General features: G+C 35.6%; 1 protein-coding gene across 1 annotated transcript in view; it reads right to left on the minus strand.

Annotated features, from left to right (window-relative positions):
• MYO9A (myosin IXA) overlaps window positions 1-24,765 on the minus strand; it is a 104,398-nt gene that overhangs the window by 32,634 nt on the left and 46,999 nt on the right. The window contains exons 16-18 of the mRNA XM_008061451.2: window positions 17,235-17,346; window positions 15,081-15,142; window positions 1,503-1,695 (exon numbers count right to left, since the gene is read on the minus strand). Of these exons, the coding sequence (XP_008059642.2) occupies window positions 1,503-1,695; window positions 15,081-15,142; window positions 17,235-17,346 (367 nt within the window). The remainder of the gene's footprint in view (window positions 1-1,502; window positions 1,696-15,080; window positions 15,143-17,234; window positions 17,347-24,765) is intronic.

The following is a 24,765-nucleotide window of genomic DNA, read 5'->3' on the forward strand; positions in this document are numbered from 1 at the left end:
CTGGAACTACAGGTGCATGCTACCATGCCCAGCTAATTTTTTGATTTATTGTAGAGATGAAGTCTCACCAAGTTGCCCAGGCAGGTCTCAAACTTGCGGGCTCAGGCAATCCACTCACCTCAGCCTCCCAAAGCACGGGATTACAGTCTGAGTCACTGAGCCTGACTAGGAATGGTTCTTATTTGTCTTTGTTTATCAGATCTGTTACAGACTGACATGTGTAAAATGAAAGATCACATTTAGATGTTGAAGCATTGCTAAACTGCTATAAATGTTTCTAAATGCCCACTCTCCATTTCTGTACCTACCTTGTTGTGAATTTGCCCACAGACCATACTTCATAGCAATGGTTTAGAAGACAAGTGAAAAAATAAGCACAGAGGACATTTTCTAAAAGTAATGCTGATTTTAAGTCATTCTTAGAGATGAAAGGACAGTTGATAATTGAGCTTAGGAAATGTAATGGAAACACCTTTCACTTATAAACTCCCTAAGGTTATACAGAGCAGATGATTGGAAGGATACAGGATGAATGATATTCACTTGTGTTGCTCCAAGGTAAAAGAGATAAAGTTAGCAGTTGCCTATAAACTGGAGTAACCCAAGTCAGTCTTTGATAGGCAGAAACCCCTGCTTGAGTTTTCCCAGTCATTTTCTGCTATTAGTTCCACACAAATAGATTTCTCACTGATTTGCTCATAAAAAAAACAGCATTGTGGATAAGTCCTTGACCACACAAAGACAAGCTTTGCATTAAGTTTGGTTCAGAAAGATCTATTCCTTCCCAGCAGTGGTGAAGAGTAGAAGTTGAGAATGAAAGAAAGTGAAACTACTGTCTAAATTCCAGGACTGACAGTAGAGCTCTACACAGACATGTGCTCAACTCGCCAATGATGAGATTAAGTAGCTACATTATCAGTGTGGAGGTAGGCAAGAAGATGCACTGGAAAGAACACCGCTTGGAGTCAGAATAATAAAGAGAAATGGGAAATAGCTGAGATTATGAATTCAGAAGCTCTGGGGTTAAATCCCAACTTGGCCACTTACTGGTGATGAGTCTTTGGGCAAGATCCTCTATAAGCCTCAGTCCCTCTATCTGTAAATAGGGATAATAATATCCCTAATTCACAGGATTGTTATGAAGATTATTATAAAATCACTAGCACAGTGCCTTGCATTATCAACAGCTCGTTACTTAATTTTCCTGTACCTGAGTTTTCTTCCTTGTAAATTAGAGGTATCACGATCTTATCAAATTAGTAAAAAGATTAAATGAGATCTTTCACCAGTACAAATGATACACTCAATATATGTTTGCTGAATTGACCACATAAAACCAAAGACTTTTGAAAGTCACAAAATGATATAAACGAGCACTATAGAAAAGATTGCACTCTTCTGGCTGTAAGTAAAGAATCAACTTGTAATGAAAACTTTAGGAGGATGAAACGACCTATTTAAATACAAGTTATTTGGTCATAATTTGGATGGCATTATCTTACCTGTATCTAAACCCTGTCGAAGCTCCTTGATCTTATTAGTTGAGCCAGACTTTCGGTAAATCCCTTCTGTATACAGTCCATGCATTTCAATGTAGTTTATAAGCTTTTCCACCACTAAAGGAACAGTTCGGTCTTCACTGGTCAAACGGGACAGTTCTACCCCAAACTGTCGAGATGACAGCTCTGGATCATACTAAATAGAAGAAAAGGGTTTATTTCTAAATGCACTGAAACATGTTTAACACATTCTCCAAGAGGGATAACTTTTTATTTCCCTAAAGTTTTGTAAGCATAGCTGTAAGACTTGAGAGAAGGAAATTATGGCTAGATAAGTATAAATGAGATATCAGTTTCAATCCTTTACCACTTGGAACAGCCACAAAAAAAATAGTGGAGAAAAGAATGTGGCAAAAGGCTACTGCTTCTCTTCCTGTCAGAAATCTCTTGCCAAAAAGGTGGGAATTAGGTGTGGGAGAAGGGGGTTATGTTCTGTATGCAAACAGCTTGACCATTTACCAGATACCACTAGAAAATCTACTGAATTTATACAAATTAGAGTTGTTAATAATTTCTGAGGTAATTTTAAGAATGTTTTGCTGTTTATATAAACTTTATGAAAGTTTCACTAAAAACATATTTCATAACTAAAGGCAGAGACACACACAGACACTAGATCATTAATTAGTGTTACAGTCGATTTTTCTTGACCTTAATCTTGACTGGATCTAATATCATGTCTTATTAACCATAGGTTATATGACTGCAAAAGAACAACTTATTCTTAAGATTTTAAGTAATTCACAGAAAAAAAAACTGCCAGCTGTTTCTCTGAAACTGAAGAATTTTTTTGGAAATTTTTTGGATTTATTTCCTTCTGTGCCATTTTCCTTCCCTAACAGGACACTGTACAGTTCACTTTTTCCTTCAACCTGCATCCAACCAGTTGTCAAGTTATTTTAGTCAATCAGTACACCCTATTTTTTCTTTTCTGTTTTCAGTGACAGCACCCTAGCTCAAAACTCTATCACTGCCAAACTGGACTATTTCAACAGTTTCTAGACCACTTTTTCCAAATCCATTTTTTCCCTTTGAACATATTCTATAGTACATATAGCCTATTTTACTATCCTCAAAACCTTTCAATGACTAATAGCATATATCAAAATAAAGTGCAAACAATCTTGAGTCTGACATTCAAGACCTTACTTGAACTAATAACTCTTTTTAGTCTTACATTCATACATTTGTTACTTATGTGGCTAGATACCAGAGAAACAAAATGAGGTAAGAGACAGTTCTCCTAAGAATAGCAGTGCTAGTGTGTGGAGATAAGTAAAATCATAAACAGATTTATTGAGTATTATAGAATCACAGAAAAGGATAACTCGATCAGGAGAGACAGGGTTGGATAACAAGCAACTAATGATCTCAAAAAGCCCTGATGTTTATCCTTAGTGTTTAGAAGCAAGTGGTACATAAGTAAAGAAAGCAAGAAAACTTTTCAGGCACAGGAAACACAGAACTACAAAATTGGCAAAGCAAAGCAACTAAGGGAAGTCATCAGAGAATTTTAAATAGGGAAATATATAATTAGTTTATTAGTTCCTATCAGTATTATCAGCATTATTTTGCATCATTCATCTATATACTCTGTATGCTAGCACACATTAGAGTATTAATTTCATATCTATTTTGAAGCATGTTAAGCTATCTTAAATTAACATCAGGCAACACCTTTAAAAGTATTTCTAAATCTGAGACAGAATAGAAAGGACACTTAATCTTGGAATCTTCAGAGGATGCATGTTATTATAAAATTCTTGCATTGTCACTACATGAATTTGGGGAGTTTCTCATTTGCAACAGGAATAACAAACTTTTCTACCTCAGAGAGTTGTTGCAAATATTACATTGATGGTACCTGATATATGAAAAATGCTCAATAAATTATCATAGAAATAAAACATAACAATGCTTGCTGCAATAATTAATTTTTAGCCAAATGTTTCACTGTTACTATGACACATACTTGCACACACACAGTCAGTTTAAGTGTATGGCTCTCCCTACGGCAATAGAAATGTTAAGACTTGTGAAAGCAAAATAAATAAATAAATAAACTACTTAAGTTTAATACCTACTTATTAAACAAAATTTTAAAGAATCATTTTATTTGAAATTAAGTAATCTAAAGCAAAGCATGCTAGAAAAGTTTCTTTCTTGAAATTAAGAAACAAATTAATCTTACTATATTCTACTGAAACAAATTTAATTCTGAGTTTTCTTTTTAAAGATGTTTTACGGAACTGGTGCGGTGGCTCAAGCCTGTAATCCCAGCACTTTGGTAGGCCAAGGTGAAAGGACTGCCTGAGCCCATGGGTTTGAGACTAGCCTGGGCAACTTGGTGAGACCTCATGTCTACAATAAATCAAAAAATTAGCCAGTTGTGATGGCGTGTGCCTGTAGTTCTGGCTACTTGGAAAGCTGAGACTGAAGAATCCAGCCTGGGTGAACGAGTGAGAATTCGACTCAAAAAAAAAGACTCAGCCTGTAATTCCAACACTTTGGGAGCCCAGTCTGTGGGCTGCCTCCCTGCTCTCTTGATGGTTTCTTTGGCTTTGCAGAAGCTTGTTAATTTAATGAGGCCCCACTTGTCTATCTTATCTCTTATGGCATGGGCACTTTGGGTTTTGATCAGGTATTGGTTGCCAGTTCCAACTTCCATAAGATTGTCTCCTGCATTTTCTAAGATTCTTACAGTTTAGGTTTTACATTTAGGTCTGTGATCCATTTAGAGTTAATTTTTGTGTTAATTTTTGGGATAGGTAGGGGTTCTGTTTCAATCTTCTGCATGTGGTCAGTCAGTTTTTCCAGTGCCACTTACTGAATAGGTTCTCCTTTCCCCAGTAGTGGGTGGTGGAGGCTTTGTTGAAGATGAGTTAGTTGAGAAATTGAAGTTTTGCTTCTGAAATCTCAATTCTATTCTATTGGTCTATATGACTTTTCTTGTACCAATACCAGGCTGTTTTGATTATTGTAGCTTTATAATAAAGTTAAAAGTCTGGGAGTGTGATACCTCCTGCCTTGTTTTTTTGGTTTTATTTTTGCTGAGGATTGTTTTGACTATTCTCAGATGTTTATGTTTCCATATGCACTACTGTATTGTTTTTTCTAGGTCTGAAAAGAATGTTGCTGGTAATTTGATGGGTATTGCATTAAACCTGTAGATTGTCTTAGGTAAAATGGACATCTTAACTAACAATGTTGATTTTTCCAATCCATGAGCATGGAATATTTTTCCACTTGTTTGTGTCATCTTGATTTCTTCAAGCAGTATTTTGTAGTTTTCATTGTAAAGGTCTTTCACATCTCTGGTTAGGAAGATTCCAAGGTATTTTAACTTTTTGTGTGTGTGTGGCTATTGTGAATGAATTGTGCTTTTTATTTAGGTTTCTGTTTATTATTGGTGTATAGAAATGTGATTGTCTTTTGCACATTTAATTTATACCCTAAGACTTTGCCAAAGTCCTTTATCAATGCAAGGAGTTTTTTGGCAAATTCTCTTGGGTTTTCAAGGTATACAATCATATCGTCTGCAAAGAGAGATAACTTGACTTCCTCTTTTCCTATTTGGATATCCCTGATTGTCTTCTCTTCTCTGATTGCTCTAGCTAGGACTTCCAAAACTGTGCTGAACAGGAGGGGTGAGAGTGGGCATCCTTGTCTTGTTCCAATTTTCAGGGGAAACGGTTCCAATTTTTGTTTAGGAGGATGCCGGCTGTGGGTTTCTTGTAGATTGCTCTATTTTGAAGTATGTTCTACCTATGCCTAGATGTTCAAGGTTTTTTATCAAAAAGGGGTGCCGGATTTTATCTAAAGCTTTTTCTGCATCTAATGATATAATCATGTGGTTTTTGTTTTTATGTCTGCTGATGTAGTTAATTGCGTTTATGGTCTTATGAATGTTGAACCAGACTTGCATCCTGGGGATGAAGCCTACTTGGTCGTGATGGATGATTTTTGACTTGTGTTGTTGAATCTGGTTTGCTAGGATTTTGTTGAGAATTTTAGCATCTATGTTCATCACAGATATTGGCCTGTAGTTCTCTTTCTTTGTTGGGGCTTTACCTGGCTTGGGTATCAATGTGACGTTAGCTTCATAAAATGATTTGGGGAGAGTCCATCTCTCTCAATCGCCTGGTCTTTTCAATAGGATTGGTATCAGTTCCTCCTTGTATGTTTTGTAGAATTCTGCTGGAAAGTAATCTGGTCCAGGGCTTTTTTTGTAGATAGTTTTCTTATGACATTATCAACATCCTTGATTATTATTCATCTATTTAGGGTCTCAATTTCTTCTTGTTTCAACCTAGGGAGGTGTGTGATGTCAGAAAGTCCTCCATTTCCTTTATGTTTTCAAGTTTGTTTCCATATAATTTTACATAGTAGTCTCTGATAATCTTTTGTATTTCTTCAGGGTCAGTTGTGACTACATCTTTTGTGTTTCTGATTGAGTTTATGTGGACTTTTTCTATCTTTTTCTTCATCAGTTTGGCTAGGGGACCATTGATCTTGTTGATCCATTAAAAGAACCAGCTTTTTGCTTCGTTGATTTTTTTGTATTATCTTTTTGTCTTCTATGTTCTAGATTTGGGCTTTTATTTTGGTGATCTGGATTCTTCTTCTGAAGTTAGGGTTTTGTTGGTCTTGCTTTTCCAGCTTCCTTAAGTGACTTGCTAGGCTGTTAACTTGTGATTTTTCCATTTTCTTTATGTGTGCTTGTAAAAATATGAATTCTCTTACTACTGCTTTCATGGCATCCAAAACCTCTGGGATGCCATGAAAGCAGTAGTAAGAGAATTCATATGTTTAGGATGGATATTTCTTGTTGATGGATTGAGTCTTTTATCATTATATAGTGACCTTCTTCATCTTTTAAATTTTTAATAGCTAAAAAAGTATTTTGTCTGAGATCAAGATCGCAACTCCAGGTTTCTTTTGTCTTCCATTTGCCTGAAATTTTGCTTCCCATCCTCTTTGAGTCTGTGAGTATCCTTTCTGGTGAGATGAGTCACTTGGAGACAATATATTGTTGCCTCAACATATTTTATCCATTTTACCATTCTATGCCTTTTCAGTGGTGCATTTAGTACATTCACATTCAGGTTAATTATTGAAATGTGAGAGTTTATCCCTGTCATGAAGTTCTTATACAGGTGTTGTTGTTCCTGTTTGTTGTTTCTTTTGATTTTTTGGTTGACTCATGTGTGTTTTCAATCTTTTTCCTGCACTCTTGTGAAGAATGTTGTTGTTCTTATTTCCCTTTCTTCTGTGTTTAATACTCTCTTAAGTGTTTCTTGTAGAGCTGGTCTAGAGGCAGCATAGGTTCTTAGGGACTGAATGTCTGGGATTTTAATTCTCCCTCACTGATGAAGCTTAGTTTAGCTGGGTAGGCTATTCTTGGTTGAAACTAATTATCTTTGAGAACTTTGAAGATTGGGCTCCAAGCTCTCCTAGCCTGAAGTGTTTCTGAAGATAAATCTGCTGCTATTTGAATTGGTCTTCTTTGGTAGGTGGTCTGACCTTTATCTCTTGTTGCCTTTAGGATTTTTCCTCTTATGCCTACATTGTTTAGATGAACTATTATGTGTCTAGGAGTTGGTCTTCTCACTTGTTGTCTTGCAGGGGCTCTCTGAATCTCTTGTGTTTGAATGGTCACATCACTGATCAGATGAGGGAAGTTTTCTTGAATAATTTCATGGAATGTTTGCTCTAGGGTAGCCTCTGTCTCTCTTTCTGCCTCAGGAAGTCCAATTACTCTTAGGTTTGGCCTCTTGAAGTAATTGCTCATCTCTTGAAGGTTTTGCTCTGTCTTCTTAAGTTTTTTTCCTATGTTTTTGACAGATTGAGTTAGTTCTATATTTTGGTCCTCAAGCTCTGAGATTCTGACACCTACTTAGCTAATTCTGCTTTCCATGCTTATCAGTTTGTTTATTTCACTAACAGTATTCTTTACTGCTGTTATCTCAGTTATCAACTCCTTCCTATTTGCCTCGTCTCTCCTTAATTCTTTTTAATCTCTCTATTAATGTCTTGATATCTGGGTTTGTAGTTTGAGACCAATCATTCTGGGGGCTCTTCATTGTTTGCATTCCAAAATCTGTTTTCTCAGTGTCTGACCTTCCAGAAGTCTGTGAGAGACCCATATCCTTTTGGGTTTTCTTCATTTGTGTAGATTTTCCTCCCCCTCCCACTTCTCCCTCTCCCCCCTTCTTTAATTCTGTTTTTCAGGGATGATGGGGCTGCTTTTACTTCTTTTTGCCCAGTCTCCTATTCTTCCCTATGTGGATCCTCTGGCTTTGTTCACTTCTGAAGCTGGACTGTGGGTTGGGGGCTGTACTTTTTGCAGTTTTGAGATTTAGTTGAGGGGTAAGCTGTGATTCAGAATCTATCTGCAGATCCCAGTATCCACCAACAGGTGTAATGGGCACCCTGGAACCCACTTCCCACTGCCTTACAAGCTGTCCATCCAGGGTGGGTTTAGGTTTGCTCCCTGGAGATAAGAAAAAGGAAAATAATGGAAGAAGGAAGGGGGGAGGTCAAGAGGAAGGTGAAGTGAGAGAAGAATAAGGGGGAAAACAGACAGCTAAGAAATGAAAAGAGACATGAAGACAGAAAAAACAAAACAAAAACCTTAGCGCATACAGGTAATCACACAAAACACAGTCCAACAAAATCCTGTCTATTGATATACTCTTCCCCTATACAAACAAGGAGTCTAAAGAATAGAAAGAAGAAAGAAAAAAAAAATCAGTAAAATAACAAAAGCAAAGCAAGTATGAAAATTATCAAAACCAGAATGAAAGAGAAAAAAAAAAAAACTAAAACAAAAGGCAAACAAAAGTGAGCAAAACAAACAGTCAAAAAATAAAAATAAAAACAAGGAATCAGACTGGCTCTGGGGTCCTTCCTGTATCTCCAAAGTCCCTTCAGCTCTGATCTCTAGACACTCCCCGCGTCCCGCTCTCATTGTAGGCAGATAGGGTTACTCATAGCTTGGGTCAGTAGCCGCAGACCTACTTTGGGAGGGGGTGAGTCAGGTCTGGGTTCACTCGGCTTGCTATCTGTCAGGCCTGCCACACAGATCTGAGTTGTCTGTGTCTGATTCAGCTTGGGGGAGGGGCTTTTGTCTCTCCTGGTTTGATGAGATTACCTCAGCAACAAGTTAGAGGCTGTGGAGAGCTGGACAGGGCAATGCAAATCTCTGCCCAGTCCTGGGTCAAAGGAAATGGCTGCGGTCAGCAGTTCCTCACCGGACATGGACTCCTCTTCAACTTTCTTGATCTTCTCTCTCCACTGATCAGATCTGAGGCTCCAGCTGATCCTTTACAACAGGTGATGGTGTGGGCCAGAGCCTGATTTTGCTGGCTATGCTCCAATCTCAGGGTGGTGGGGGCTTTCAGTCACCCTCAGAGGGGGGACCCAGGTGCATGCATCCGAGTTGCCCCTCAGATGGACTTCCACGCTCCCACCAGCACCCACCCACTCACTCAGAGAGTCTTTATGAACACTTGTCTCCACGGAGACTCTTACACTCCAACCTGTCGGTGGCATCTTAAGCTCCGCCCTCTTTTAAAAAAAACTTTATTTAACTAGAATGACACAGAATGCACTCTTTTGTCTCTAGTTTCTTTCACTCAACATTAAGTTTGTCAGTACCAATAGTTTAATCTCATTACTACAGTGTTCCACTCTACAAATATACCACAATTTATTTATCTATTCTACTGCTGACATTTAGGTTCCTTCCAGTTTGTGTATCTTTCACATAATAAACAATATTTTTAATCTATCTTTTGGCACAAATACATGGGTATATCTGTTGGGTATATATCTTGGAAGGGCACTGTTGAATCATGAGAAATTCTTATGCTTAAAAGGTTTAATAGATACCACCAAATAATGTAAGGAGTACTTAGACCAACCTATGTTCCCACCAGAAGTGCATGAAAGTTCTAGTTGTTTCACATCTTTGTTATGATATTTTTCCTTTTAGCCATTCTAGCCGTTGCAGAATATATCTGTGTTTTAATTTGTATTTCCCTGATGATTAGTGAACTTGGGCACCTTTTCTCATGTTTATTACTTAGAAATCCTCTTTTGTGAAGTGTCTGCTTAAGGCATTTGCTCAATTGTCTATAGAGTTGACTTTGTTACTGATTTGTAGATGCTTTTTATATATTGTAGATTTATATAGTGTAGATCTGAGCTCCCCACCTCTCTTCTATTCTGTGGTCTTTTTTGTTTGTTTAAATAATGAATACGCTTTGAATTTTAGCCAATACTTTTCCTGTATTTATTTAAATGATCTTTTTTTTCTTTTATTTGTACAAGGTGATGAACCATTGATTTTTATATGACAAATCAACCCTGCATTCATGGAATCAAAATCAATTTAATCATGAGATATTATCATTTTTATTTTTTTAATTTTTTTTTTTAGTCAAAGTTTCACTCTATCACCCAGGATGGTGTGTAGTGGCATGCTCATGGCCACCACAGCCTTTACCTGCTGGGCTCGGGTGATCTTTCCACCTCAGCCTTCCAAGTAGCTGGAACTACAGGTGCATACCACCACACAAGGCTAATTTTTTGATTTATGGTAGAGACAAGGTCTCGTCAAGTTGCCCAGGCTGGTCTTGAACCTCTGGGCTCAGGCAATCCTCTTGCCTTGGTCTCCCAAAGCGCTGAGATCACAGGCATGAACCACTGTGCCCGGCTGATATTATCATTATTATAGATCATTGAATTCAAAGTACTAATATTTTGTTTAGGATTTTTACACCTATGCTTATGAGATAGACCTGCAATTTTCTGTTATTATAGTATCCTTTATGTTTGACTACAAGGTTTCACTATCCTCATAAGCCAAGTTGGGAAAAAAGTTATAATGCATTATTTTATCATTTTCTGGAAGAGTTTGTAAAAGACCAGTGCTATTTCTTCCTTAAATACTTAGAAGTACTCAATGGTGAAATCATCTGGGCCTGTGGGAATATTTTAAACTACAGATTCTATTTTGATATATCCCTTCACACTTTCTAATTTTCTACTTTTTCTTGAGTTAGTCTAGCTAGGTTAAATAAATTTGAGCAATTGATCTACATTTTCAAATGTATTGGTATTAAGTTATCTATAATAGTCTTTTTTCTTTTCAGTGTCTGCAGTGATATCCACATTTTTCTTCTCAATATTGACAATTTCTGTTTTTAAAAAATTCTTTTTCTTGGCCAGGCATAATGCTCATGCCTGTAATCCCAGCACTTTGGGAGACTGCAGCAGGAGGACTGCTTGAGCCCAGAAGTTTGAGACTAGCCTGGGCAACATAGTGAAAACTCATCTGGATTAAAAAAAAAAAAAAAAAATTAGCTAGGCATTAGCTTGCAGTCCTAACTACTTGGAAGGCTGAGGTGGAAAAATCACCTGAGCCCAGGAAGTTGAGGCTGTGGTGGGCCGTGATTATTCCACTGCACTCTAGCCTGGATGACAAAGCAAGACTCCAACAATGCCCCCTCCAATTTTCTTTCTTGATGATTTTTGCCCAAGTTTATATATTTTCTTTATCTTTTCCAGTAGCCAAAATTTGGTTTCACAGATTTTTCTCTATTGTACAAATGCTTTTGATTTCATTTATTTCTTTATTATCACACTTCTTCTACTTGCTTTAGGTTTAACTTACAGGGATTCTGGTTTTTTTCCCCCCTACAATCATGAGCTGAAAGTTCAGATCATTGCCAGTCTTGCTCCTTCTAATGTATGCACTTAAAGCTATACATTTTCTTGTTACTACAACTTTAACTGTACCCCACCATTTTGCTATCTCATATCTTTATTACCATTTAGTTCAAAATGTTTTTCCATTTTCACTGTAATTTAGAAATACATGGCTTAACTTCTAAATAATTGAGAATTGTCTTGTTATCTTTTTGTTGACTTATAGCTTAAATTCATTATGGTCAAAGAATCTATCTTAATATTTTCAGTTCTTGAAATTTGCAGGCACTTGTTCTATAGCCCAGCATATGATCAATTTTATAAAATGTTTCATGAGCACTTAAAAAGGGTATGTATTCAGTAGTTGTGGAAAGCAGGGTTCAATATATGCCAATTACATCAAGTTTTTCATATCATTTGCATCCTTTCTAAATTCCCGTTTGCTAGGTATCGAAGTTATAATATTAGAGCCTATAACCTTAAAATTTTTATATCTCCCTGACGGGTTGACCTTTTTATCATTATGAGACACCTTTATCTAAAGTAATGCCTTTTACCTTCAAGTATAATTTAGACTATCTTTCTATTGGTTAATCTTTACATGCTACATCTATTTCTATCCTTTTGCTTTCAACCTTTTTATATCTTTATATTTAAGTATGTGTCTTGTAAACAGCATATCACTGAGATTTTTCAGTTGATTTTAACTTAGTCTTTTATTTGACATATTTACTCTTAACATTTAATGTAATCATCAATATTTTTTAATTTGTATCTGTCAATCTGTTATTTATTTTCTCTTTGTCAATCTGTTTTATGTTTCTTTTTTCTCATTTCTTGCCTTCTTTTACAAATCAAATATTTTTTGTTTTTCCACATTATTACTTTAAGTTATATATTCTTTTACTACTTTTTTAGTGGTTACTTTGAAATTATAACAAACATCCATGACATTTTAAAGTCTAAATCACTTTTATTACTTTTACCACTTCTCAGATGACACATGGAGCTTAGAATAGTTCGTTTCCACTTGACCAACTGTTTTTTGCGTTGTTGTCATGCATTTTAATTCTATATACACTTCAAGCCCCACAAGACATTATAATTATGTTTTCACAGTCAATATACATTTATGTTTACATATATCATTTACTCTTTCCATTGTTCTTCATTCCCTCCTGCCTTTCTGTTTCCATCTGAGATCATTTTCCTTCTTTGGGAACTTTCTTAAGTATGTCTTTTAGTGTAGATCTGCTGATGACAAATTCTGAGTTTTTTGTCTGAAAATATGTTCACAACACTTTCAGTTTTGAAGGGTATTTTCACCAGGTGCAGAATTCTGGGTTGGCTTTCTTTTATAACACGTAAAAGATGACAAACACTGTTTCGGGATTCTGTCATTTCTGTTCTGAAATCAGCTGTCGACCTTTTCATTGCTGCTTTAGGCAATGTCTACCTCTTTCCCCTCGACTGCTTTCAAGAAAATTTCTTTTTCTTTTGCTTGAAGAATTGTACGTCTAGGTATGGTTTTCTTTGTATTGGCCCCACTTTAGGTTAAAAATGTTTCATGAACCTGTGACTTGATGTGTTGGCCATTATCTCTTAAAATGTCACTTCTGCCTTGTTCTTCCTCCTGTCTTCCTGGACTCTGACTACATACATTTAAGAACATTGCATTCTTTCCCCTATGTGTCTCGTGTTTTCTGTACTTCTTCTGGATACTTCTACTAGCCTTTCAGTCCACCAATCTTCTGTTATGGCTATTGCTTTTCTTTTGAGTTTATAATTTTAACTACATTTTTTACTTCTAGAATTTCCATGTAGTACTTTTTAAAAAATATATTTAAATATATACAATTGTCCCTTGATATCCATGGGGAATTAGTTCCAGGATACCCCACTGATACCAAAATCCATGGATGTTCAAGTCCCTTATATAAAATGGTGTACCATATGTATATAATCCACATACTTTCTCCTACATACTTCAAATCATTCCTAAATCATTTATAATGCCTAATACAATGCCTATATATCACTTCATTCTTGCAGACTCAATGTAGTACTTAATATGTGACAAATTCAAGTTTTGCTTTTTGGAACCTTGTGGAATTTTTTTATTCCCTAAATATTTTCAAGCTGCAGTTGGTTAAATTCACAAATATGGAACCCACGGATACAGAGAGCCAACTGTACTTCAGTTTTTTGGTGACTATCTCTATTCTTTTATTATTTAAACATATTAACTTTTAAAATAGGATAATTCAGTAATTGGGCTACCTATGAGTTTATTGATATTGCCCATTTGTTTTTCTCTTAGTCTCTTTTATGTCTGATACTACATATGAAAACATTTTAAAGGCTCTGGATGATGTCTTTAGGGAGGTTTCACCCTATTCTCTCTGCTGGGTGGTTTATCAGAATAAGGAACGGATTACCTTAATCCAATCAAGAATTGCCTCAAAGCTAGTTTGCAGTTTTTGCTAAACTCAGTCTAGCAATTTTTCACCCCCATTCCTAGGGTGTGGGCTCTTCAGAGGTCTTACTGAGAGTCTATGATATTGCCTAGGGTACCTCTCTTTGATAGTGGATATTGCAATTCTGATTTTTTTCTCCTTAGCACTGTGAGACTACAGAAATTTCTAATCTCCCTTTCTGATTTGCTTCTTTGACCTTTGCCTGTACAAAGAATTCAAAGAAATGCCTTGAGGGGAAAATCTCTGAGTTTCATGCCCAATTCTTAGTATGATTGAGTCATGGTCCCTAAAATTGTGTCAATTCCAAACTTCAATTTTTGTTTGCTACAGTCCTGTGAGATTGTTAGAAGCTCTGCTGGCTTCTCTGACTCTTAAATGTGGCCTCTGGCCAGAATATTGGTTTCTTGTCCTACAACAAATGTGAAAAACTCCCACTAAGAGAAAAGCATCTCACAGATAGAGACTCACCATTCTGCATTCACTTCTCTCTAGTATCTAGTGCACTAAAGGTCCAGTTTGCCTGGACAGCTCCCTGATGCTTGCCAACAGACTTTTTTAGCACTGATCTGCTACAAGCGATTTCATTTTAGCTGGAAGCAATTGTCTCAGTCACCTTAACTGTATTGTAAGTCCTGAGTCAAATTTCTCTCTGTACTTTGCCATTATTTATAATTTGCAATGGATGCAAACTCTATACATGGGTTACAAAGAACATGCACACACATATATATAATAGCTCAGATTTGCATAGTATTATAACAAATTGTCAGCATATGATTAAAAATAAGAAAATGTAGTTAGACATAAAAGCCTAAACACTAAAAAAAAAAAAGATGCTTAAGGTATCCAAGAGTACATGTTCAGAATCTTTTAGCTTTCTAGTATACTAGTGTATTCTAGTGTACTCTAGTAGAAACATGTAAAAACTCCAACTAATGCTGGCAAATTTTGCTCTTCATGTTTAAATGTGTTCATCTTTAATTATAGCCTACCCCCTTGAGGACAATTCCTAGGGAGATTTATGAGTGTTAAAGGAAGTAGGAAAGCTCTAAAAGTGTTTTTCAAATTGTGGCTCAAGAAATTAATTTAGTAGCTCACATACAGTAAATATAAAATAGTTCTATGAAAATCAATTCAGTCACTTACATACATTCCCCTATATGTGTGTGCTGAATCTTGACACAAAATGTTATTTTTTACTGTGATTTGTGGTCAGAAAGTTTGAAAACCACTCTCTGTAAAACCATCTTAAGAAGCCTTGCTTTCTCTCCATAAGGCACAAAAGGCCAAGAGATCTGTGATATATTACTGATAGTTGGTCCCTTCTTACCTTTTTAGAACACTTGGCTGTGGTTTTCAGACAGCACTTCTTGTGGCAGGCATACTTGCATACTGAAAAACAGGTTAAGAATGTAGCATTTTTAGATGCCTGCACATCGATGATAACAACTTTTCAAACTTACAACTTCATTTTGTACTGAAGTTTTTTTCTTTAAATCTCGGACTTCTGTAATATCATACATACTTTGTATTATAACCAAGAAGGATTTTAACCCATTCTAATTGGGGATAATGAAGTTGGAAAACATACCTAAAATTTCTAGTCACTGTCAATGAAAAGTCTTTATTCTTTCAAGAACTGTCTGTCCTGCCACACAACCCCCTCAAATTCTAACAGCATACTTATCTATCTTTGTGGTCTGATTCACAAATTAGTGTTCATGTTCTCCCAAATATATGCTCTATAACCTACTAAAATCCCAGAAATTCCTATGACAAATCATTCCTATGGGTAAGAAAAGCTTTACTATCAAAGACCCTGCCTGAAATGAAAACAAATTGGGCAGTACATTATGATATAAGAAAGGTCTTATTTATTATCTCTAATGGTATAGAATAGAGGTCTGAAGAACAAGAACATAAAGAATATCAGTTGTGATTGGGAAGATGAAATTAAAGGTTCAGAGCAAAAATAACTGATTGGAGCAGCAGATAACAGAATGGCTGGGCAGCTGATGAGCAGGAAGAGGGATGCTAGAGATGGATACTGAGAACACACTGGCTTATGTCATTCTGCTACACCAGTTCTGGCTTCCGCATATCAACATCTGAATATTCTTTTTTGAGCTTTTAAAGTATAAATTGAAAGAATAAAGGCTTTTTCACTGACAGTGACTAGAAATTTTAGGCATGTTTTTCAACTTTATTATCCCCAATTAGAATGGTTTAAAATCCCTCTTGGTTATAATACAAGGTACATATGGTATGGTATTACAAGACCAAATGGGGGAGGACATGTCACTGTACTGGTGAAATCACCAGGATAACAAAGAAAGTTAGTTAATTCTATTAAGAAATCAAATCAAACCAAGCCACCATAGTAATTAAAAAGCAACTTCTTTCAACTTTCAGCTTCATGTTACAGAAGAAATTACTCTAAAACCTACAAGAATTAGACCTGCATTAAACAATCAAGTACGTTTCAAACAACTTTCTATTTTTATTCTCATAACAATCTTTTAGACTACTGATAATAAAACAATACAAAAATGGTGTTGAACCATGGATCAAGTGAATATATCCAGGAATAATGGTGATTTTGCTATGGTGAACATGACTTTTATCCTTACTGTCAAGTTGGATCCAGATCTTTTTTCCTTATATTTTCTTCACTCAGTGCTAGCCTACTAGTAAAAGCAAAGCTTCACACAATTAATGATAGCACCAGAGTATACATATAGAATGAGTGGAAGCTAAAGGCCTACTATAAACCAGAACCAAGCTCATCTACAAAGACTTTCCTCTAACATTGTAGGATTTATATATTCTGCTGAAAGGATTATAGTAGAAAAAGTACCTTTCATTTATCCATTCATCCGTCCATCCATCCGATAGGTCAATCTACCCAACATGTATTTATGACAATGTAATATGTGCCATAACTGCTCTAGACACTGGTGATACAGACGGACAGCTGGGTTTCCTGAACTTATAGAGCATTTTAGTGGGATAGACTGAAAAGCAAGTGAATATTTAATATAATTTGGGATGGTAATAAGTACCATAAAGACTATTAAATCTGAGCAAGGGGATAGAGAGTTTGGGAACAAGGTGGCATTTAAATAGGAGAGCAAGGAAAGAGCTCTCTGAGGAGGTAATGTACATACCGTAAGCATGAAATTAAAATATAAAGCCATGACAAAACCTGGGACAAGAGCATTTTCAGACAGAGTGAACAGCAAGTACAAGGCTCTCAGTGACCAAGTAACACCAAATGACCTGATGTGTATAAGAGAATAGGGGAAGGGGAGTATATCAAGAGAATAGGGGAAGGGGAGTATAGCAAGAGATGAGGCTAAAAATTAGACCATGTAAGTTGCTCCTTTATGTTTATGTTAAAGAAGATATGAGAAAACTCAAGGAAATGTAAATGTCAAATGGTTAAAGAAAAGTTCCTCAAAAAAACCTCCAAGATAATACTTACATTTGCAAACTGAGGCTCGGTCCATTATCCATATCAAAGAAGAACAGTATTCACAGTACGTAGGGATGCTATATTGGGTGGCCTTAAAGATGTGACCATTGTGCTCTTCCACCTGAAAAAAAAAATTAGCTATTTACATTAAAGCAAACACAGTAAATGCTGTCCTAACATAGTCAGCCAGTGGGAAATCCTTCAATCCCTTGCCATATCTTCATTGGGCACTAATTCCAGAGAGACAAATGTGACCTTTTGAGAAATAAAATAAAAATAAAATATATGGTCCTTGTTTTCAAAAAGCTAACAATCTAGATAAACATAATCAAATTATATGAAAAACAGAAAGCAATGCAACAAACACATAACAGCTATCTGATATAACTCTAAGTCTGGATGTTAATTAAAAGCAGCAGTTCTCAAATTTCTTTTTGTTTCCTCAGGAATATTTCACACTATTAAAAATTGCAGATGATCTCAGAGAGCTTATGTTTATATGAGTTATTCTTATTAATATTTACTAACTAGAAAATCACCCTAAAAGCAGTGTTTTTCAAATTGTGGCTCATGAAATTAAATAATTTTTAATTATTTTAAAATAAGTAATAAATATATTATACATTAACATAAACAACATTTTAATTAGAAACAACTATATCTTTAAGGTAAAAAAAATTAGTGGCAAAAGAAGTATTGTTCTACTTTTGTAAATCTCTCTCTTCAATGTCTGCATTAAAATTGTAAAAATCTTGGATTCTCACATCTACTTCTGCACTCAATCTGTTGCAATATGCAGTTTAGTTTGAAATATACGAAGAAAATTCAGCTTAATACAGATATGAAACTGAAACTGGTGGAATTTAAACAAATTTTTTTTTTTTTGAGATGGAGTCTCACTCTGTCGCCCAGGCCAGAGTACAATGGCATGACCACAGTTCATTGTTGCTTTGAACTCCTGGGCTCTTGTGAGCCTCCTTCCTCAGCCTCCTGAGTAGCAGGACTACAGGCATGTGCCACCATACCCAGCTAATCTTTTCTTTTTCATAGAGATGAGGTCTTGCTATGTTGCTCAGGTTTTTCTCAAACTCCTGGCCTCAAGAGATTCTCCCACCTCAGCCTCCCAAGTGCTGGGATTACAGACATGAGCCACCATGCCTGTCCAAATTTTTTAATTTGTATAAATTTAAGGAGTACAAGTATAATTTTGTTACATGCATAGATTACATAGTGATGAAATCAGGGCTTTCAGGGCATCCGTCTCTCAAACAAAGTACCTTGTACCCATTAATAATCTCTCATCATCCACCCCTCAGTCAGTGAATAAATACATATATATATTGAGTTGGAGTCTTACTCCATTGCCCAGGTTGGAATACAGTGGCATGCTCACAGCCACCCCAGCGTCAACCAGTTGGGCTCCAGAGATCCTTCCGCCAAGGTGCCCAGGCTGGTCTTGAACCATGGGCTCAGGCAATCCACTCACCTCAGCTTCCCAAAGTGCTGGGATTACAGGCTGAGCCACCGAGCCCAGCCATTAATATTTTTTAGCAGTCCTTTCAAATAATGATAACGCACCAAAGCTTTATGAAAGGTAACTTAAGTTTAATTTTAAAACCATGCCAATGAACTCTTCACATACAGTGACATTAAAATCTATTCTTCTGTATTTCATTAAAATTAAAATTTTAACCTACTAAGAAAAAAAAGAAAAGCCACAGACTCAAAGTAAATACTTACAAATTATGTATCTGGAAAAATGACTTCTAACCAGAGTATATAAAGAAATGTTACAATCCAGTAATAAAATAACCCAATTCAAAAATGGGCAAAATATTGAGTAGACAGTTTATTCAAGAAGAAGAACAAATGACCTACAGGCACCTGAAAAAATGCTCAACATCATCAGTTATCAGGGAAATATAAATTAAAATCACAATGAGATACCTTTTCATACCCACTAGGATGCCTGTAACAAAAAAGATGGACAGTAACAGGGTTGGAAGAATGTGGATAGACTGGAATCCTTGGAGACTGCAAGTGGGACTGGAAAGCAGTGCAGTCACTTGGAAAAAAGTTTGGCAGTGTACAAAAACTTCAAACATGGAATTACGATATGCTCCAGAAATTCAACACTCAGGTTTATACCCAAGAAGTCTGAAAATGTATGTCCACAAAAAAACTTGTACACAAATGTTCATAATGACAAAAATACATACTAGCCAAAAATACAAAACAACTCAAATGTCTATCAACTGATAAAAGGATAAATAAGGCTGGGTTTGATGGCTCAGCTGGTAATCCCAGCACTTTGGGAGGCCGAGGCGAGTGGACTGCCTGAGCCCGTGGGTTCAAGACCAGTCCAGGCACCTTGGCGAGACTTTGTCTCTACAATAAACCAAAAAATTAGCCAGGCACAGTAGCGTGCACCTGTAGTTCTGGCTACTTGGAAGGCTGAGGCAGAAGGATCACCAGAGCCTAGCAGGTCGACACTGGGGTGACCATGAGTGTGCCACTGCACTCCAGTCTGGGCAACAGAGTGAGATTCCAACTCAAAAAAGAAAAAGAAAAAAAAAAGGATAAATAAAATGTGATACATCCATGCAATGGAATTCTATTCAGCATTTAAAAAAAAAGACTGAACTATTGATAAACACAATGATATGGATGAAGCTCAAAAACATTAAACTAAAAAGATATACACAAAAACTATACATTGTATGATGTCATTTACATAAGATGCCCACAAAAGGCAAGACTACAGAAACAGAGAGTAGAGCAGTAATGCCTGAAGCTGGTAAAGGGAAGAGACTACAAACTGGCACGAAACAACCTTTGGGCATGATGCAAATGTTTGAAAATTAAACTGAGGTGATGATGGGAAAACTGTGTGAATTTACTAAAATCAATGAATTGTAAATGTAAAAGGGGATATATTTTTGTGGTAAGTAATTCTACCTCAATGAAGCTGGCTTTCAATATTCATTGGTCTATTTTGAACATTTACCTATACATGATTTTATAGTATTACTCACTGATCACTTGAAAATACTGGTTCACTGTGTTGTTCAGTGCTTCCAAATGTTGACACATTTCATTATGCACTATCAAAAAGTCACATTTCTTTAACATTATCACCAATCTCATCAGAAAACTAATGGGAAGCTGCTAAGTATACTGTGGCAGAAATAAGTTTTCCAAAATTTAATCTTTACTTTAATGCTCAAACTGGTAAGAAATTTTCAATTGTTTTCTTTGAAGTGACAGGGTCACTTTGCTCATTTTCAGAAAATCTTTGCCAACTACCAAAGTCTGAATGAGTAGTTACAGTAAAAATTATGTTCTATGTGGAGAGAAACATGTTGCCACAAAAACTTGTACACAAATTTACATAGGATTACTCATAATAGACAAGAATTGGAAACAATTTAAATGTCCTTCAACTGATAAATGGATATATAAAATGTGGTATATTTATACAACAAAATATTTGACCATGCAAAGGAGTGAGGTACTGATACATGCTACAATACGGATGAACCTTGAAAACATTATTTAACTGAAAGAGGGCAGACACAAAAGGCCACATATAAAATGATTTTTTAAGAAAGTAGGATTTATTAAGAAGACAGAAAAGCTCCCACAGTGGGAGGGGATCTGAAAGAGGTTGCCCGGTTTGACTATTTTATCAATATAAAATGTCTAGAATAGGCAAATTCATAGAAAGGGCAAGTAGATTAGTGATTGTCAGGAGCTGGGGGAAGAGAAAATGGGTGTGATTACTTAGACGATATAGAGTTTCCTTTGGGGGTGATGTTCTGAAATTATACGGTGGCAATGCGTGCTCAATATAATAAAAACGCTGAAACCTACTAAATGTACACTTCATATGGTTTAAGTGGTTAAATAGTTAAAATTTTATGTTATATGAATTTTCTCTCAATTTTTTTAAAGGCTAGATAAGCTTGCAATACAATTGTGCAACTAATTTTTTGAGATGACCATGTGTAGATACTGTATCCTTCTCATTTCATTACATAGAATATTAAAAAGATAAGAACTCAAGAATCAAAATCTAATTAAATTAATTATTTTTATTACTTCAAGGACTTTCTTAAGTGAAACTATCTTTGCTATTTTTCTTAAATCCCGAGTTTGTGACAGTGAAGGTAATAATGCCTTAGTGTAAAGACACTGTCTTGATTTGTGCTAACTTGTCAGCAGTTTCATCCATTCTGCGTTTGTGTCAACTCAATGACAAGGAAAATAATATCTCATTATTATAAAAAGAGTTTTGATCTCAACAAAACCTCTGAAAGTGTCCTAGAAACCCTGCAGACTACACTTTGAAACAGGAGTTTATATGTGTCTACAAAAAGTATGGAAGGATATATACTATACAGCTAATTACAGTGATTAGCTATGCAGAGATAAAATACTCAGTAATAAATGTATTGGTGTGTGGTGGCATGCATCTGTAGTCCAGTTACCCATAAGGCTGAGGCAGGAAGACTGCTTGAGTCTAGTAGTGCGAGGCTAGCCTGAGCAACATAGTGAGACCCACCCCATCTCCTAAATAAATAAATATACATAATATTAAAACAAATTTTAAACCTGTATATAAAAAACTAAAAGCCCTCTTCAAGGACATAAAAATAGACTTAATTTAAAAGCACAACAATGTCAGTTTTCTCTACATTAATTTATAAGCATAAGGTAATATAAAAAAAGTATTAATAGATCTTTTTCCCCTCAAACTAGACAAATTCTAAGTTCATACAGAAAAGTAACTAAGAATAGTCATAAATTTTCTGAAAAAGAAAAACAGTTAGAGAGAACGTAGCCCTGTCAAATATTAAAAAATTAAAAGAGCTGGAATTAGCTCATGAATATTTAGATCAACCAATGTAAGAGGATAAAAATATCCAAGCATAAAGGTGAATTTAGAATGTTAAACGGGTGACTTCTCAAAATTGATGAGTAAAGACAGACTTTAAAATAGATGATGTTGGTAGCCACTGATAAGAGGCAAAACTAGATTCATACCTCATACTGCACATCAGTGTAACTCCATAAAGATCAGAATTTAAATGTAAAAAAAAAAAAATGACCTCTAAGTTATTAGAAGAAAAAAATTAAGAATTCCTTTATAACCTTGAAGTGGGGAAAGTCTATGACTCAAAATTCAGAAGCTATGAAAGAAAAGATTGGTTAAGATTAATTTCATAAAAATAAAGATCTACATGGCATATAACATCATAAGCTAAGTGAAAAGACAACAAACTAGAAGATACATTTTCCACTTACATAACCAACAGAGGGTAATCCCTTTCATATACAGAGTTCCTAAAAACTGAGACGGATTAGACCAAAACCAATAGAAAAATAGGTAAATAACATAAACATACAGGTTGCAGGGGGAAAAAATGCAAACAGTATTGAAGCATAAGAAAAAATACTCAATCTCTTATTTGTCTATTTATCGATCTATCCATCCATCCATCTATCTAATCTATCATCTATCTGTCATCAATTATCTTACCTACCTATCCATCCATTCATATATTTATCTATCATCTACCTCAACAATAAAACTGTTCACTGAGTTTTGAAGGTTGTAATGTTATAAATTGTCTACCAAGTCATTCTAAACATTTCTAGTCATTTGCTATTTTAAAATAGTGAATTTTGCATGCAAACTTTTGTTTGATGTGGTTGTCTCTAGCTATATTGTTCTTCTATCTAATGCATGATCTGACATCAGTCATGACTTCAAACTTTTATTAGTTTTCCATGTATTTTAATGTCTAAAACATTATTTATGAAGTTGAATCCTCTTTCAGCTTAGAGAAATCACATTGCGTTTTTTCACATTTATAATAATTTTTATATTGTAAAAACATGTCTGTATCATTGACCAATAAAAAAATTCAATAAGATATCCAATAGGAGGTCTTAAACAAACAAACAAACAAACAAAAAAGAAAAAATACTCAATCTCACTGATAATGTGAGAAAAGCAAGTTAAAATTGCATGGAGATACAACATTCCTCATCTATCAGACTGGCAAAAATCTACATATTTAGCAACTCACTCTGATGTGGTTGTCAGACACTTTCATATGTTATTGATGAAAGTACAAAATGAGATTATCCCTATTACAGGGAAATTAGGTAGTATTACTGAAATAGCAAATGACTCTATGACCCTATAATTCCAGTTCTAGCAATCCATCACACACATCTCCCCATAGAGAACAGCAGAAGCCTAGAAGCAACCCAATGGCCCTGCAAGGAATGTTAGCCAGTTGTGAAAAAGATTTCTATGTGCAGCTATTGTGTTAGTTTCCCATTGCTGCTGCAACAAATTACCATAAACTTAGTGGCTTAAAACAACACCCATTTATTATGTGGCAGTTCAATATGCCAGAAGTCTAACATAAGTTTCACCAGGCTAAAATCAGGTATCAGCAGGGCAAGTGTGCCTTTCTGGAGGCTCTAGGGAACAATCTGCTACCAATCTCATTCAGGTTGTTGGCAGAATTCAGTTCCAAGAGGCTGCAGGACTGAGGTCTCACTTTCTTGCTATTAGCAGGTAGTTGTTCTCCGCCTCTAAAGGCCACTCCCATTCCCTGCAGTAACAACCCCCTCCCCCACTTTCTACTTCTTCAAAGCTAGCAACAGTGGATTGAGTCCTTTTCAGGCTTGGAATTTCTCTGACTTCTACCTATCTCCCCTGCACCTTCTACTACCTCATCTCTCTGACTGACTCTTCTGCTTTCCCTCCAGCTTTTAAGGGCCTATGTGATTACATTGGGCTCTTCTGCATAACCCAAAATAAGCTCTTATATTAAAGTGAGTTGAAAAGTAACCTTAATTCCATCTGCAAAGTCCCTTCACAGCAGTATCTAGATTGTGAGTGGATGAATAACCAGGTAACAAGAACCTAGTGGGGAACTTCTACCCACCATAGACATAGAAGGATCTCCTGAATATACTGTTCAATGATAAAAGAAAGGCACAAAAGAGTAGTATATTATTATCTAACAAGCTGTTTTGTGTGAGAAAGAATAGAAAATTAGCATATATAGTCTTATTTGCTTATATTGGATAAAGACACATTGGAAAGTTAAATAAGAAACAAACAAAAATTAACCTCTAGAGAACAAAGGGGGTGGAAATCAGACTTCTCAGTATATATACTTTTTAAAAGTTTGATAAAAATACACTAGAAAAATAAATACATCTTAAAAAATATTTTCAATCAATGTAGACTCAAATTATTTTATTCAATACTATAATCTCTTACTCTGATTTAGTTTGGTGCTCAAATTGTCACAAGTTTAGCCAGTGAGATCTCCTCTGAGCTAAACATATATGAAGGGGATGCTTGCTTTTTTTGTTTTTGTTTTCTTATAAGTTTACAAATAAAGTTGATTAGAGAAAGAGGGGAGAAAAGAAAGGGAGATATGCCAGAGTTGGCATAGGTGAAAGAAACCACCGGGAACACTCGTTGTTTTTTTTTTTTTTTTTTTTTTTG

This window comes from Carlito syrichta, unplaced genomic scaffold (assembly GCF_000164805.1).
Source record: "Carlito syrichta isolate Samal-C Ts95f unplaced genomic scaffold, Tarsius_syrichta-2.0.1 Scaffold305253, whole genome shotgun sequence".
Classification (NCBI taxonomy): Eukaryota; Metazoa; Chordata; class Mammalia; order Primates; family Tarsiidae; genus Carlito; species Carlito syrichta.